The sequence below is a fragment of the Macaca mulatta genome, chromosome 4, assembly GCF_049350105.2.
Source record: "Macaca mulatta isolate MMU2019108-1 chromosome 4, T2T-MMU8v2.0, whole genome shotgun sequence".
Classification (NCBI taxonomy): domain Eukaryota; kingdom Metazoa; phylum Chordata; class Mammalia; order Primates; family Cercopithecidae; genus Macaca; species Macaca mulatta.
The window spans coordinates 120,861,569-120,877,931 of NC_133409.1; the positions used below are offsets into that span (position 1 = coordinate 120,861,569).

At 34.0% G+C, this 16,363-nt stretch overlaps 1 protein-coding gene across 2 annotated transcripts in view; it reads left to right on the forward strand.

Annotated features, from left to right (window-relative positions):
• Nucleotides 1–16,363, forward strand: part of EYS (EGF-like photoreceptor maintenance factor) — a 1,786,799-nt gene that overhangs the window by 876,879 nt on the left and 893,557 nt on the right. For both annotated transcript variants that reach the window (XM_078001263.1, XM_078001264.1), the window contains exon 20: nucleotides 10,311–10,435. In XM_078001263.1, the coding sequence (XP_077857389.1) occupies nucleotides 10,311–10,435 (125 nt within the window). The remainder of the gene's footprint in view (nucleotides 1–10,310; nucleotides 10,436–16,363) is intronic.

Below are 16,363 nucleotides of genomic sequence, written 5' to 3' on the forward strand. Positions count from 1 at the left end.
TTATATGATATATGTTAGGATTGAGGGGCATGTTATGAACCATAACTCACAATTTCAAATGTGCTTTGTAAAACCTAAGATATCCTTTAAAATATCTATATTTTAGTATTTTTCTCAGATTTTAAAAAAAATTCTTGTTTTCACTATATAATGTGAAATTTTGGTTCCCTTGTTAATTTGGTTTATTTTCAATTATCTAGGATTCTTTCTCCTATTACTCCATGATGATAACTTCTATATCATAGGTACATATGTATGTATATATCTACTTATCTACCTGTCTATCTACATGTGTACACACACATCTACGCCATAGGGCTTATAGGTATGTGTATATATACATGGAATACATTTGAAAATGTACAAATGTAAAACATTAAACAGCTCCACCACAATGCCTCCTTTAGTATTACTCGGATATTTTTTATTTGTTCAAACACAAAAATAAAGTAGTCTAAAATGTGTTATTTGTGAAAAGAACTTTATTTTTTTTATCAAGTATGTATGAGTCCACATACATAGACATATATTAAAAGATCTGAAAAATGTAGTATTAGAGCGTGTAGGGTAGGAGTGAATACCTGGTTGTTGGAAGAAACTGTTCTTCCAGAGATGGGTGGTCATGGCAGTGATAGTTACAGAAGCTATGCTTTTGAGAATAGGTGAAGAAAGTTGGGAAGTAAGTATCCCATTGAAATAGGACACTTTTCTGATTACATGAAAGGTGTTTTCAAGTTCATCTAATGGATTAGAATGCTCACGGATCCTTTTTGCTAATAGAATTCTATCAGATGGGTGGAAGAATTTTTTAAAGTATATTTAAGATGGCTGGATGCAGTGGCTCACGTCTGTAATCCCAGCACTTTGGGAGGCAGAGGGGGTGGATCACTTCAGGTCAGCAGTTTGAGACCAGCCTAGCCAACGTAGCAAGTCATTGTCTCTACAAAAAATACAAAAATTAGCTGGGTGTGGTGGTGCACACCTGTGGTCCCAGCTACTTGGGAGGCTGAAGCATGAGTATCGCTTGAACCTAGGAGAAAGAGGTTGCATTGGACTGAGATCATGCCACTGTACTCCAGCCTGGGTGACAGAGCGAGACTCTACCATATATATGTGTGTATATATAGAGATAGATCATATGTATATACACATATAGATAAATCATATATAGAGATAGATCATATATATACACATATATGTATATATGTGTATATATATGATCTATATGATCTATCTATATATATGTGATCTTTACAATAACAATATGGCAAAAGTCTTGACACTTTGCAAGTGTTATAAAAAGGTGGTTAAATTTAATTTTTGATGTTAGAGCTGTTGCAAAACCAAATTTGTTGTCTTGTGAAGTTGTGTGTTTCTTGACACTGGAAGGGTCCTGAAAAATCCAAATAATTACTTCTTGAATGTGTTTTTGGAAAATTTCAGCACTAGAAAATGTGGGCTTTCAAATGAAATAAGAATTTAAAAAGATTTTATCAGAAACCACTTTTATACCTGAGTACATGAGTGGATAAGGATTTGGACTGACTCTTACCATGGGGAACACTGTGTTTTCAGTGAAACCTAAAATTGTTCCTGTCAACAGAATTCTTTTTAATTTAAACTCAGAGGAGATACAGGGCTCCATTTACTGGTAGACTCAAAATATTATATGTCTTAGATTGTGTTTTGAGGATTTTCAAGTGTATATAAATGACCCTGAAAAGTGCATAGTACATAGCTATAAAAGGTAACTACCATTAACATTATATTTGTTTATAATATTTGCTGACTTGACTAGATCAATTTAACATAAATTTGCAAACTTTCTTAATAATTGAGAATTTTGCCTTGAGAAGAGGTTTCTGATCACAGTGGAGTAATATACAAATGGTGATAGATTGAGGTAAGTTTCATTGTCCAGGTTGGTTCTGGCAATTTGCTTGTTATCTCTTAAAAATAATCCCCTTAATAAAAATCTACTTTCTTTTATGTTGAATGTTTTATTCTTAAAAGTGAAATATAGAAGAAAAAATTATGTTAACCAAAGTTCTCAGTGTAGTTTGAATTTATTAAATTCCTGTCTCCATTTTTTCTTAGGTGTTTTTTAACATATGAAATAGGTTGGGGCTCCTCATATGGCATGTGGAGTAGTTGTTTAATGCTTTTCACCTCATCCCAGCTGTGTTGGACAGTTCCCAAGTATACTGACTATGCTACACTTCAATATCTTGTACTTTTGTGCCTTAGGGCTATTTTTTTTTTTTTGGAAGCTGGTGTATCTTACTGAGTATACACACAAGATAGCCACTCACAGATCGGCCTGGAAGTTTGCCCTATTAGCCTACAAGCTACCTTTGGCTAGTAGGGAGCAAGAATCGGTGAATACTTGCTTCATTCATCAGTCATTCTGAGGAAGTTTCTGATTTGTCGTCTTTACAGATTTTTCAGTTAGTCCTCATTTTGTACATAATTATGCATTGCATATAACAATTTACCCTCAAAATTCTGTTGCTTAAACAACAAGCATTTAGGCCAGGTGCGGTGACTCACGCCTGTAATCCCAACACTTTAGGAGGCTGAGGCAGGCGGATCACGAGGTGAAGGATCGAGATCATGCTGGCCAACATGGGGAAACCCTGTCTTTACTAAAAATACAAAAATTAGCAAGGCACGGTGGCATGCACCTGTAATCCCAGCTACTCAGGAGACTGAGGCAGGAGAACTGCTTGAACTCGGGAGGCAGAAGTTGCAGAGAGTCGAGATCACACCACTGCTCTACCACCTGGACATCAAAGTGAGACTCTGTCTCAAAAAAACAAACAAACAAAAAAGCACAAGCATTTGTTATCTCACCATTTCTGTGAGTCAAGAATTTAGGAGCAGCTTATCTGGGTGGTGCTGGCTTAGTATATTTCAGGAGGTTGCACACAAGACGCCAGCTGGATTACAATCACATAAACACCTGCATGGAGTTGAAAGATCCCCTTCTGTATTTACTCATTGGTCAAGTTTATTGGACCAAGTGGCTATTGGTCAAAGCTCCAGTTCTTTTCCACGTGGGCCTCTTTCTGGTGATACATGAGTGTCCTTAAGATAGAGCATCTAGCTTGCCTCCCCAAGAGATCTAAACAGAGTAGGAGGAAACTACCTTTCCAATGACAGGGGTGGGGAGGGGGTTAGACTTCATTTCTTTTGCTGAGAAAAGTATGAAAGAATGTGAAAACTACTGCAGTCAGACTAAGTCCCAGTTACTCAATGTGGCAAACTGTTAAATAATGCATTCTTATGTGACTTTTCCTTTTCCCTGTTTTGTTCTTTCCACTCCTTCATTTCTGCTTACATGGATCACCTTCTAAATAAACAACCTGCACCCAACTCTGTCTTAATTTCTTCATACGGAGCATTCCAAATTAATGAAGTTTAAATACTGTCAATATCAATACGTAAAGCAATATTTTACTTAAAACTGATATGAAATAATATCATCTATAAAAAGGAACTTGAGTTTTATTCATTCATAACTACTGAGACAGTTGTAGTTAATGTCCTTTTTACCTAAATCCTTGTATATGTCTACATACAATGTCAACAGTTATTTAGACAATATTCTAGTTTCTAAAGTGGTTTCAGAGAACTTTGGTTTATGTTACAATAATTGCTTTCTAAGACTAGCTCCTCTTAATCTGTATGCATAATTGATAGTAATAATAGAATTAGGATAAAAGTAAAAATGCTAAATTAAAATGACCTTCAAGATACATAATTTAAACAACACTAAAATTACTTATTTTATAATTCAATTTGGATTATGCTTTATGCAGTTTACTTAAGACTATAATAAAATTAAATTACACATTTGAAAATACATATAATAATTAGATTCCAATCTATCACAATCTCTGCAACAAAGCAATGAAATGAGTTTAAAATACCTGTATTTTTAAAAACTTACAGCATATAATGTGATCAATTGAGTAGCAATAAAAATACCAAAATGAGAAGCAGAATAATATTGAACTGATAATCAAGACCATTCTGTTCAGATAGTGATCTGCTTACATGGATAGGCTTTGCCTATTCACTAGACATCCCCTACTTATCAACCTGATGCTCCTATTGTGTTTCCCAGAAGCATAGTAGTTTATAATATCATCTATACAAATAACATTTTATAAAAGAAAATAAGTCAAATTTGTAAGTCCATGGTCATTCATCTGAAGGATGAATATAAATAGAAATATGTGAATTCCAGTGACCTAGATGAGCTAGATGACAATTTCTGATCCAGTTAGATATTCTGGTATATCATTCAGGACAGAGAAGAGGTCAGGACACATTGGTAAGTGAAGTGTAAAGTGGTTTGGTTTGGTTTAGTTCATGGTTATTCCTCAGAACTATAGCTTCTTATGTAAAAACAAGGCAAAAATTCCAAACCGTCAAAATATTTGGCTACAGCACAGGTAAATAAACAAAATTAAGCAGAAGTAATATCCGAGGTGTGTAGATTTCTAACTGGGGGCTTCCTGTTCATGATTAAGTATGATCAGTTACTGATAGAGAACTATTCAGAGATATATATATACTTATAATTTTTGCTTATTTTAAAGAAAATAAGTTATGTGTAGTTGTGGTCACTAATTATTAAAAAAGAAGATAAGTCATAGAAAAGAACTGTTGTAATTCTGAAATTGTATGAAGTCATTTATTTACATATCTGATACTTTTCAGCTATGCTAACTTGAGAATTATTGGCTTCAGTGAAGTTATAAACACTTGGCTTCTGAGCATTTAGAGTTAATGTTTTAAAGTTGATGCTTTGCAAATATAAAAAGTCATGTTATAACATTGTTCCCTCCTTGACAATTATTAAATTGTCAATTCTATTATCAAAGCCCAGCAAATGGGCTATTAGAAATTATAAATGTAATATAAATAGAATATAAATTTAATCCTTTTTAAATGTAAATATTTCAAAGGCAAATAAGAATTTTAGTGAGTGTATGTAACTTGAATTAAGTCCCATTTAAATTAAAATATTATCCATTTCAAAAAATTAAAAAAAGGTTTCTGAATAGAATAGATTGTGGAGGATGAAAACTCAGTTTTTGAACTCTTCTTATTCTTTCTTACTTCAGTTGTATGATACCAGACACATTTGTCTAATAAATAAAATAATTCTGGAGAATTACTTTGTTATATGCCTCATAATTTATCGTAATAAATGAACCAAATGCTGTTTTTGGAGTGGTAAAATCTATAAAATTCCCATGGACAAGACCAACAGGGACATGGGCTATGCATTATCTTTAAGGAACAGAAACAAATGAAGAAAATAATGAAAAATAAATACTACCATGTTGGCCTTAATAAATGTGAAATAAAAGCAGCTGTATCAAAGGAACATATCAACGACAATAGTGAGGGCCTAAAGGAGGATTTTCAGGAAGGGCTTGGGTAATAAGTGGTGACTACCAGAATGGTTATGGGAAAGTATTCAGGCCAGCTGGTTATCCAAACAGCTGCAAACCATACAAAATAATTTCATTTACTTCTTATCTGCAACAACAGGTTGTAAGACAGCACTTTCCAATTTGAAGAATCATTTGGGAGTGGCTCCTGTCACCTGTTAATAGCAGTTAAACTAAATCTTTTGTATCAATAAGCTAAATGGAAGCATGACGTTGGGTCCCTCTAATGTTAAGTTCTGAGTTCTCATTTTTAACAATTGTTTTCATTATTGTATTTTTAGTTGCTATGCTGAAAAATCAACTTGCCTTTTATGCTCCTCCTCCTAGTATTGCAGAGCAATTCTTATGTTAAAAGCCCAGTGTGACAGTGTCATTATGTAGTAGTGTTTAACAGTTTTTAAAAGTCCTTTTGTATAAACAAGTTCAATATGTAATTTCAATCTGTTGGACATTCTATTAAAATGTTTATAAAGTGAATAAATATATATGGAATAAAAGTGCTTATAATATCAATATAAGTAGCACAATTTCCCCACATTATACATTTTTACAGATCATTGTGTAAATAGTTTTGTGAAACATAGGGTTATAAATTGTTATGCACTTCTGTTTTATAAGTATTTTCAAAATCTTTCCTCCATTCAAGCTAAGAATGTAAACATCACATAACCTTGAAGGAACGAAGAGTAAAAGTTTAACGTTAAGAGTTTAAAATTGAAATCATAGGCTCTTTGCAAAAACAAGAAGATGACTGCGTTAACACACCCTGAAATTAGCAAGTGGAGTTCATTCCAGGAAAGCAAACCTTAGCATTCATAAAACATTCAGTATAATTCACTATATTAACACTTGATCAAGAAAAATACACATGCCTGTATCAATCATTATCATATCGTATATCATTTAATCTATATGATTATATATCAACAGATGAGTAAGTAAAACCATATAATGATCTTAATGGATGCACAAAAAATCACTTGACAAAACCTCATTTCCACTTATAAAAACTGTCAGAAAAACTAAGAATAGGCCTGGCGCGGTGGCTCACGCCTGTCATCCCAGCACTTTGGGGGGCTGAGACAGGCAGATTATGAGGTCAGGAGATCGAGACAATCCTGGCCAACATGGTGAAATCCCGTCTCTACTAAAAATACAAAAATACAAAAAAAAAAAAAAAAAAAAAAAATAGGTGGGCGTGATCTGTAGTCCCAACTACTCCGGAAGCTGACGCAGGGGAATTGCTTGAACCTGGTTGGCAGAGTTTGCAGTGGGCCGAGATCGTGCCACTGCACTCCAGCCTGGCAACAGAGAGAGGCTCCATCTCAGAAAAACAAAACAAAACAAAACAAAACAACAACTAAGAATGAAAGATAACCTCCTTAACCTAATAAAAGCTGCACTTAAAAAAATAACTCAGCTAATATCATTCTTAATGATGAAAACTAAACCCTTTCTCCTTCAGATTTGATACAAGAAAGCATTTCCTCTCACAACACTGCTATTTAATATCCTACTAGAAGTCCTACTGACTGCAATAAGATGAGGAAAAGAAATAAAAGGTATGCAGATTGAACAGGAAGAAACAGAACAGTTTTTATCTACAGATGCAATCATTACCTTTGTAGAAGATAATTTTCTCTATAGAAAACTCTACTATCTACTATTTTTGACAAAAAGATCTTGGACCTAATAAGCTAGTGTAACAAGGTTTGCAGGATATAAGATCATCATACTGAAGTCAATTGCTTTCCAGTAATGAACACTGGAATATTGGAAAGAAGAAACATAAAACAAAACAAATATACCACTTAGAACAGTACACAAAAATGAAGCATTTAGGTATAAATCTAATAAAATAATTATAATATCTCTGTGTAGAAAACCATAAAATATCTAAAAGAAACCAAAGAAGATATGTGTAACTGGAGAAATATTTCTTAACAGAAATTGAAAAAATCAATATCGTTAAGATATTATTTCTTACAACTTGATTTATAGATTCAAAGCCATTTCACTCAAAATTTGGGAAAATATTTTAAAAATATATATGAAGAAATTATTTCAAATTATTTATATAGGCACTTCTCTTTTAAAAAGGTGTGCATGACTCCTCATCTCTTAAGCATGGGATGTGCAAAGCAACTTCCCTCTAAAGAGTAATGTTGATATAATGTGATGAGAGCCTTTTCTATGATGTCTTTCTCCCAGAAACCTGTAACACCAGTGTAACCATGGGAATAATATTAAACCTAAATTGAGGTATAGTTTACAAAATACTTGACCAATGCTCTTCGAAACAGTCAAGGTCATCAAAAACAAGGAAGTATGTGAAAATATTACAGCCTAAAGGAGCCTGAGGAGACATGGCAACTAAATGGAATGTGGTATTCTGAACAGCATTCTTGAACAGAAACAAAAGACATTAGATAAAAGCTAAGGAAACTGCAATAATACATAGACTTTGGTTAATAATAATGTAATATTGTGTCATTAGTGACAAACATACCATGTGAATGTAAGATGTTAACAATAAAGGAAACTGGATACAGAGTCTATGAGAACATTCTGTGCTACCCTTGCAACTTTTCTGTTATCCCTAAAATTATCGCAAAATACAAATTCCATTAATTTTTTTAAACTAGCCTCTTTAAAAAATATTTATTAGGTAAGTAGTTTTTTTCCTTTGTAATGAAAATTAAATGTTAATATTGTTCATAGGTAAGAACGTAGACAAATGGACATTTTATGTAACTCTGTCAAGAATGTAAATTGATAATGTGACTGGGCAACATAGCATGACCCATTTTGTATAATGGACACACAGAAAATGTCCATTTTATGTAATGAACACACACACAAAAATTAGGCAGGTGTGATGGTGCACACCACCTACAGTCCTATGTGGGAAGCTGAGGTGCGAGGATTACTTTGAGTTTTATATTACAGTGAGCTATAATCAGGCCACTGCATTGCACTCCAGCCTGGGAAACAGAGAAAGAACCTGTCTCAAAAATAAATAAAATAAATATATTGGTAATTTATTTTTGAAGAACAATTTATGATATTCAAGGAAAGACAATGAACACTTCAGTTATTAACAAAATGAGCCCTGAGTTTTTTTTGCATATAAGAGTAAACCACTAGTGATGAATTCCTCTTAAAAAAAAATAAACTGCTATGGGTTTCTTTTTGCTACAAAGATGGGGAGGTTCACTGTGGCACTGGGAATTCAAATGCTGAAGATTTCATCTTGACAGTGCAAAATCAGACCATCCATAAATCCACCCGCAGTAAAGGCAAGTCTTATTGTTTGTTGGTCAGGGAAATCTTCAGCTAGGTAAGGATCTAGCACAGTGGAGTTACTAACATTCTGGATTGTCTAAAATTCACAGTTATCTAGCTTCCGCTGGGTAGACCCAGTTGCAGTGAAAAACACAACTTAATTTTTATATCACCTCAGCAACTATGTATCCAAATAAAACAGAGTGGCTAAATTTGGCTAGCTGATTAGTACAGACCAACAAATTCTACTTTTGCAAATTTGCTAGTCTTGCGACTTTGGTAAAGTTATATATTGTGAATAAGTTTTTAGTAAATATTAGCTGTGATAAAATTTGTGATTCAATACTATATAAGGATCGAATTTCTATTTATTTAATTTATCCTTTTTCATCAGCATCACCCCAGACTCTGCTCTCCCACATTATATTTCAACCATTCAGACCTACTTGCAATTTCTGGATTAACTCACACTCCTTTCTTATTCTTGCCCTTGAATATACTCTGCCATGATAAAAATACATTCCTCTATATGCTGATTATAGCATTTGTCATATAATTGTGTCGGCTACTTGTCTATTTTCCCAACTAGGCTCGGTGCTTCTTGAAGGCAGATGCAGAGTTTTACTTTTGTTTGTAGTCTTAGCATTCATAAGATAGCTACATGTCGTAGGCCCTTGACAAATCTGTACCTATAGCTATGGACATTTCACTTTAATCAATATTGTGGATCCTCCATCAGTTCTTGAAGCATGGTTTAACAGCTGACATCTAAATGGTTTATATTAAAGCATCCCTAAAATATAATAAGAGGAGGTACAATCATCTCTGACCTATTGACTCTTTCCATATCTCTTCTTCCAATTATGGAGCATACCTTTCATGACATGCCCCCAATTGCTCCATTTTAAGAGTCTCCTAGAGACCTCTGTTTTATTTATTTTCAAATAGTTCACTTGGATTTAAGCAGATACATGCAATAATATAATCTCTGTATTAGTTTCCTAGGAATGACATAACAAATTACCACAAACTCATTGGTTTAAGAGAACAGAAATGTATTTGTCCATGGTTTTGGAGATCAGAAATCCAATTAAAGTGTCAGCAAGGCCATGCTTCCTCTGAAAACTCTAGGAGAAAATTTGATCTTTCCTTTCCAGCTTCTAGAGGCTCTGGATGTTCCTTGACTTAGGACTGCATAACATCAGTCTTTATGTGCATGTTCACATGGCCTTCTCCCCTGTGGTCTTCTGTGCTTGTAAGAACACTTGTCACTGGATTTAGAGCCCACCAAGTTAATTCAGAATGACTTCATCTCAAGATACTAAATCTGCAAAGACCCCATTTCCAAATAAAGTCACATTTACAGATATTTAGTGTTAAGTATTATACATACTGTTTTGGGGCCACAATTCAACTCATTGTCACCCCAAGGCAGGCTCCCAGCTATATGTTTTTGGAGCTCTGAAAACATGTTTGAATGATGGAATCCCAAGATAAAAAGTGATATTGCTTATGTGTATGATATATGCAAATTTTTTTTCATTTTTTTTCCCTTAGATGTCTTCCTGGGTTTTCTGGTCAATTTTGTGAAATTAATATAAATGAATGCTCTTCATCACCATGTCTACATGGTGCAAACTGTGAAGATCACATCAATGGATATGTTTGCAAATGCCAACCAGGTAATTATTTTAAAAATAATAAGCATATTGCATATATATTGTAATAATACGTTAATAATACGTATGTTTATGTAAATGTATATGTACATGTATGTATAATACGATTTTGACAATCCACTCCGCCAATACTGTTGTTGACTATTGTTCAAGTTCTAAGCAATGATCATTCTTTAAAACCATGAAATGAACGTTGTGTAATAGTAGAAAGCAAGCACTTAGGCTGTCATCAGGAAACATTAACGTTTAGAGTACATACCTTATTGATGGATTTTCTAAACATATGTAAGCCTCATACTTCTGATCTTTGTATCAATTATGCCTGGCACACAGCAAGTACTTTATAAATGTTAGCTCTTATTAATATTGACATTATTATTTCTTCCAACAATTGTCAGCACAGAGATGGACAAACTGAATAAACTTGTTTTCTTCAAGGAATAATTGCTGCTATTGTCTAAATATTTGTGTCTCCCTGAAATTTATGTGTTGAACCCTAATCAACAATATGATAGTATTAAGAGGTGGGACTTTGGAAAATTATTAGGTCATGAGAGTAAAGCCCTTGTAAATGGGATTAGTGATTTTATAAAGTAGACCCTAGAGAGCTAGCTGGACCCTTCCACAATGTGAGGACACAGCCAGAAGGCAACATCTAAGTACTGAGAAGCAGGCTCTCCACAGCCACAGGATCTGCCATCAACTTTTTCTTGCACCCTGCAGCTTCCAGAACTGTGAGAAATACGTTTCTGTTTTCTGTAAGCTACCCAGTTTATGGTATTTTTGTTCTAGCAGTCTCAAATGAACTAAGAAAACTACTTACTAAAAATTGGCCTTTTTGACCATCTCTACCTTTGGTCATATTCCTTTAGGTCTATATTGATATAAGTGACTGGTGTTCATGCATTTTTTTCCTTCTTTTTTCTTTAGTTCTCTAACTGCAGATTTGTTGCTCTTTTCCTACATCTTCTGCCACTCATCTTATTTTCAACATTCAGTTACAACAACCCAAAAGGGATACTGAATGCCTAAATTTCCTTGAGCAGCAGTAATTTCTCAGAAATATATGTAGGGGATATTTCTGGTCACTTAAAAAAAAGTTATTGAGCCAGGCATGATAGCAGCATGCCTGTAATTCCAACTATTTGGGAGGTGAGGTGAGAGGATTGCTTGAGCCCAGGAGATGGAGGCTGAGATGTGCTTTGATTGTATCTGTGGATAACCACTAAACTCCAGCTTGGGAAACATAGCAAGGCTTCATCTCTTAGGAAAAAAAATCACTATTTACCTACCTCACAGAAGTCTTCAGAAAGCCTATGGAAACCCTGGGATTCTGGGCTTCTGATTATTGGGTCCACTAAGGAAATAATAGCCATGTGAGTATTAGGACTAACATGATTTATGTGAAGTCATACAAACTAGTGAATACCCATCACCTGAGTGTCATCCACGTACTATTTAGAAGTTAAACATCACTCATAGACCTACTCTGTGTTTTGAACATTCATTACTAGTACTAGGTTTTATTTGGTCACATAGAACATCTGGAGAACTTTGCACTTCCCTTTTGAAATAACCACCTGTGCATAAAACTGGAACTCTTGTAGGTAAAATAAGTAGAATGAAATTACAGTTTTCTTATATAAGAAATGAATACCATTTCAAACATTTTGCCTCTTTCAAGCAAAAAATATCTTTATTGTGCCCACAAACACTTAATAGTCTATGGTAGCTAGCATAAACAATAAAAAATTCTACAAAAACAGTTAAGAAGTAATATACCCATATAAATTTTGTTTATCATAACAATAGGTATCTTATAACTACTAGATTCATTTTCTGTTTCATGTTAATGAATGTCTTAGAGGCGCTAGATTAGTTTTGATGCTGTAGGTTGATTTCACTACTCTGGATTCACTTGGAAGCATGAGGACATTTTTAAGCTGTTGAATCATTCAGGCTGCTTTTCAGATCCCTACTGGGAAGCAGAAGATCTCAAAATGATATCCACCTGTGCTGTTAGGCATTATTCAAAATCTGCTAATACCTTTGACGTAAGAATTACACTCTTCCCAACTTAGTTATGAGAATGAAAACTAAGCAACAAACGAAAAAAACAAATTTTTGGAAAATGCTATTGACACGTCCCCAACACTCCTGTCTCTGCTCCAGCCATAGCTCTTAATCATGCCAATCCATCCTCCCTTTAAAGTTATTTAAGGAATAATTTTGTTCCTGCAGATTACTCTTCATCCCTTTCTCATTTTCTTGATGGGCATAGTTTGCCATGGTTTCAGGGTGTTTTCATTACCACAGTAAAATTAACTATCTTGTGTACAATTTTATAGCTTTGGCAAATGCGTAAAGTTGTGTAACCACCCTCACAGTAAGGCAGTTAACCACTATCCTCTAAAATTTTCTCATGCTGTCCCTTTGTAATTAACTCTTTACCCCCAAAAGGAACTGATTTTGAGAGAGTACTAATTATTTCTCCATAACTTTTATTGAAAATTCTACCTTTTTTGAGCACTTCTTTCTCCTATGTATGAATTTTATATTTCAAAGGTCAAATGTGTGAGTTCTTTGGCATGTATGTGCTTAGGAAATAATAATAATATCAGTATTACTGCATAGACACCATGTTATTTTAGATGTATTAACTAATTAAGTTTTCATAACATTGAGAAAAGGGCATCTCATTTTACCTATCGAATTTTTCTAATAAGTAAACAGAGTCCCAGAACCACTGGGTAATGTCCCATAACATGTTAGGGGCAAAGCTAAGATTCACACCTAAGAAGTCTGCACTGACACTTGTGCATTCATCGTCTCTCATATTCCCCCAAAATGTTATCTTGGTGAAGAGAAACTCCCCATAAAGTTTCAGTTATGCAAGATGAATACATTCTAGAGATCTGTATCATGCCTATAGTTTATAGTAAATGTATTGTACAGTTAAACATGTCAAATGGTGAGAGCTCATGTTAAATGTGCTTACTACAGTAAAAAAATTGAATTGACCGATCATTAGAAAATGAAGGCCTTCCCGAATAAAATCCATCAGTGTGGTTCAGCTTAGTCTAGATGTTAGCAATTCTAAACACTGTGAGAATTCTCAGGAAGTCTCCTACCCAAATCTGTTTGATTTTCTCTCTCAAATATTCCATTAGAAAAATATGACACTTTTCACTCTTCTGAGTAGTTCACAGCAATTTGCTTTCTCCTAAATGCCATAGGAAAACACAAAGACTGATTTGTTTCATTTGCACATGTCCACTTTTCTATGTCATTCATTTTTAAAAAGCCTTAAATAATTCTGATAATTCTTTCCTAGGCTTTGATCTCAGTCATGCCATTATCCTTATCTTACACAGCTCCAGGTAGAAAACTACACTAAGTATTCCTCTGTCTTTAAATTGGTTAAACACTATAAATCATTGCCATTTTCTTCAGTTGTGGAAATCTTTCTTACATTCATATTATGTTGCTAATTATCAAAATACTCTTGTCTTCATCTAAAAACAACTCCATGGTTGTAACCCTGGATAACTCCTCCTCTATGGCAAAAGGTTTTATCTCTTTTCTCCCTTCCCTCTTCATTTTAGTACAAACAGAGCTGCATGAATCCTGCAGTATTCTGAACAGAACACAGTTTGAAAAACTAAATAAATAGTGTTTTCCCCACCAGACATTCTGCAAAACACACTGAAATTTAAACTGGATATAAGTGGATTAGAAGACATTGTAAATGTTGTTTATTTTTGTACCACCAAATCCTAGTAGAGAGTTTGTATCATAATCTGTCCTTGGGGAGTGTTCAGCACATATTGAAAAAGTACAGTTCATTTGTGATGGCTCATGTTGTCCAGTCACTGACAGGGCCATGGTAAGCGTAAAGCCCTCCACCATCTCTAGGCAGAAAAATTATATAAATATGCCCCTTCCTCCAAGCCAACAAGGTATAATACTTGACAAGTGGAGTACAGGTTAGATTTCAGACCTCACTCATCCTCTCTGCATGAGTTCTTTGTGCAAGAAACAACCTGAACATCATTTAGGACAGTCCTAATCACAGAGTTCGTCCTGTACCTATATAGGGAATTAAATGGGTGTTTGATCTCATTTCCAATGAAGTATCAGTACAGCTATTCAGATTTTTTTTATAGAAACAGAAACACAGTGTGTTTTTAGTTGAAATAGTACCATGTATAACACCCAGTAAGTGATATCAGAGCTATCCCATGAGGTGCAAACTGAAAGTGATAGGGAATGGTTTGTGGATCGCAAATTCACTCAGAGTTGTTCTCTATCCCTGGAACAGTCACTGTGGCCAGATACTTTTTATACCCAGCAGGGGTGCAATGGTGTTTATATTGCTGGTGATGCAAACTTAAAAGGCATATTTTGCTCTTAAAGTAGTATTGTTCATTTTGTAGCAGAAATGCTGGACTCTCCTTGGGGCAAAAAAACAGAGAAACAAACATAGATAATATCTGCCTCCAGTAGCCACAATTATTTTCAGTGATGAGGTGGCTGCATTTAGAACAGAAGAGATACGAATAATCTTTCTTTTTAATCAAGATCCGTGAAAAGTAAAGAAATCTTTATTATGCGATAAAAGAGTGTGTATACTATTGTATTTTCATGAAGATGTACATGTAAATTTTTTTATATATTCTAGAGTTAGACTAAGAAGAGAAAATAATTTTATGTATCCAATTACTAAATAATATATTAACTAGTAAGACAAAGTTATTTTAGGTTTATTTTTATTTTTATTTTATATTCATAAGATCAAATACAAATCACTATGGTCTGAGAGGGAAAATGAAATGAAAATAAGATACATAAATCTTAGAAGTAGTGACATTTATTTTCATTCATAAACTCAAACTATTATAACTGTTATGTTATAGATTAGTAATATTAAAACTGGTCAATATTTCTAGCTGAATATATCAATGTATTTAAATATTTGGTTTAGTCTTCAATTTAAGATCACTCTAGCTTTAGGCTGGGTGGGTTGGCTCCCTTGAACCCAGGAGTTTAAGGTTGCAGTAAGCTGTGATCATGCCACTATACTCCAGCCTGGGTGACAGAACAAGACTGTCTATACAAAAAAAAAAAAAATTAAAAATTTACTCTAATTTTATTACAATATGTCACCTAAAGTTGTCTTTATGTTGCACCACAATTATTTTCAATCATTTATTCCTTACGCACTTACTTATATTATGTGTCAGATATTAGGTTAATACTACGAATTTGACACCATAATAATTTGAATGCTTTTCCTAGATTACTAATGACAATTTTTGGTTTTTGTTTTCAGTTACTAAACTATTTTCTGAATATTTGGTTACCTCATTAAGAATGAACATAAAACCTACATAAGACTCAAAAGAAAATATATTTTGTTTCTGAATATTAAAAAATATCTTATTCAATAAATATTTATTTGCCTGATCTATATTTTCTTATTCTGGTCTCGTTTCTTACTATTACCTTGTCCCACACCAGTATAAGCACCTATTCATTTTACGTGTTTCTTTATGCTAATGGGTACCTTTGACACTCACTATCCATTCCCGTGTAGTGTGGTTTCCTGTACTGTGGAGGCAAGAGTATTAAAAACTACAATTTTCAGACTCCCTCAAAACTGGAGTTGCAAATATAATTGAGTTCCGCCAATAAGAAACATACCTTAAATCTGAAGGCTATGATAAAGACCATTCCTGGGTGTCTTACCGGATTCTTCTGGTAAAAAATGTTATGGAGCTATGTGGTTCTTTGCAGCAGATCTCACTGTAGAGTCACTATTTCAGTGCCTAGATGCATTGAAATGGCAGCTCCCTGGTAATCAACTTTCCCTGGATTAGCACAATGGGTTATTTGAATTAGAACTCAAAAATTCTAATAGTGCTTTTCTAT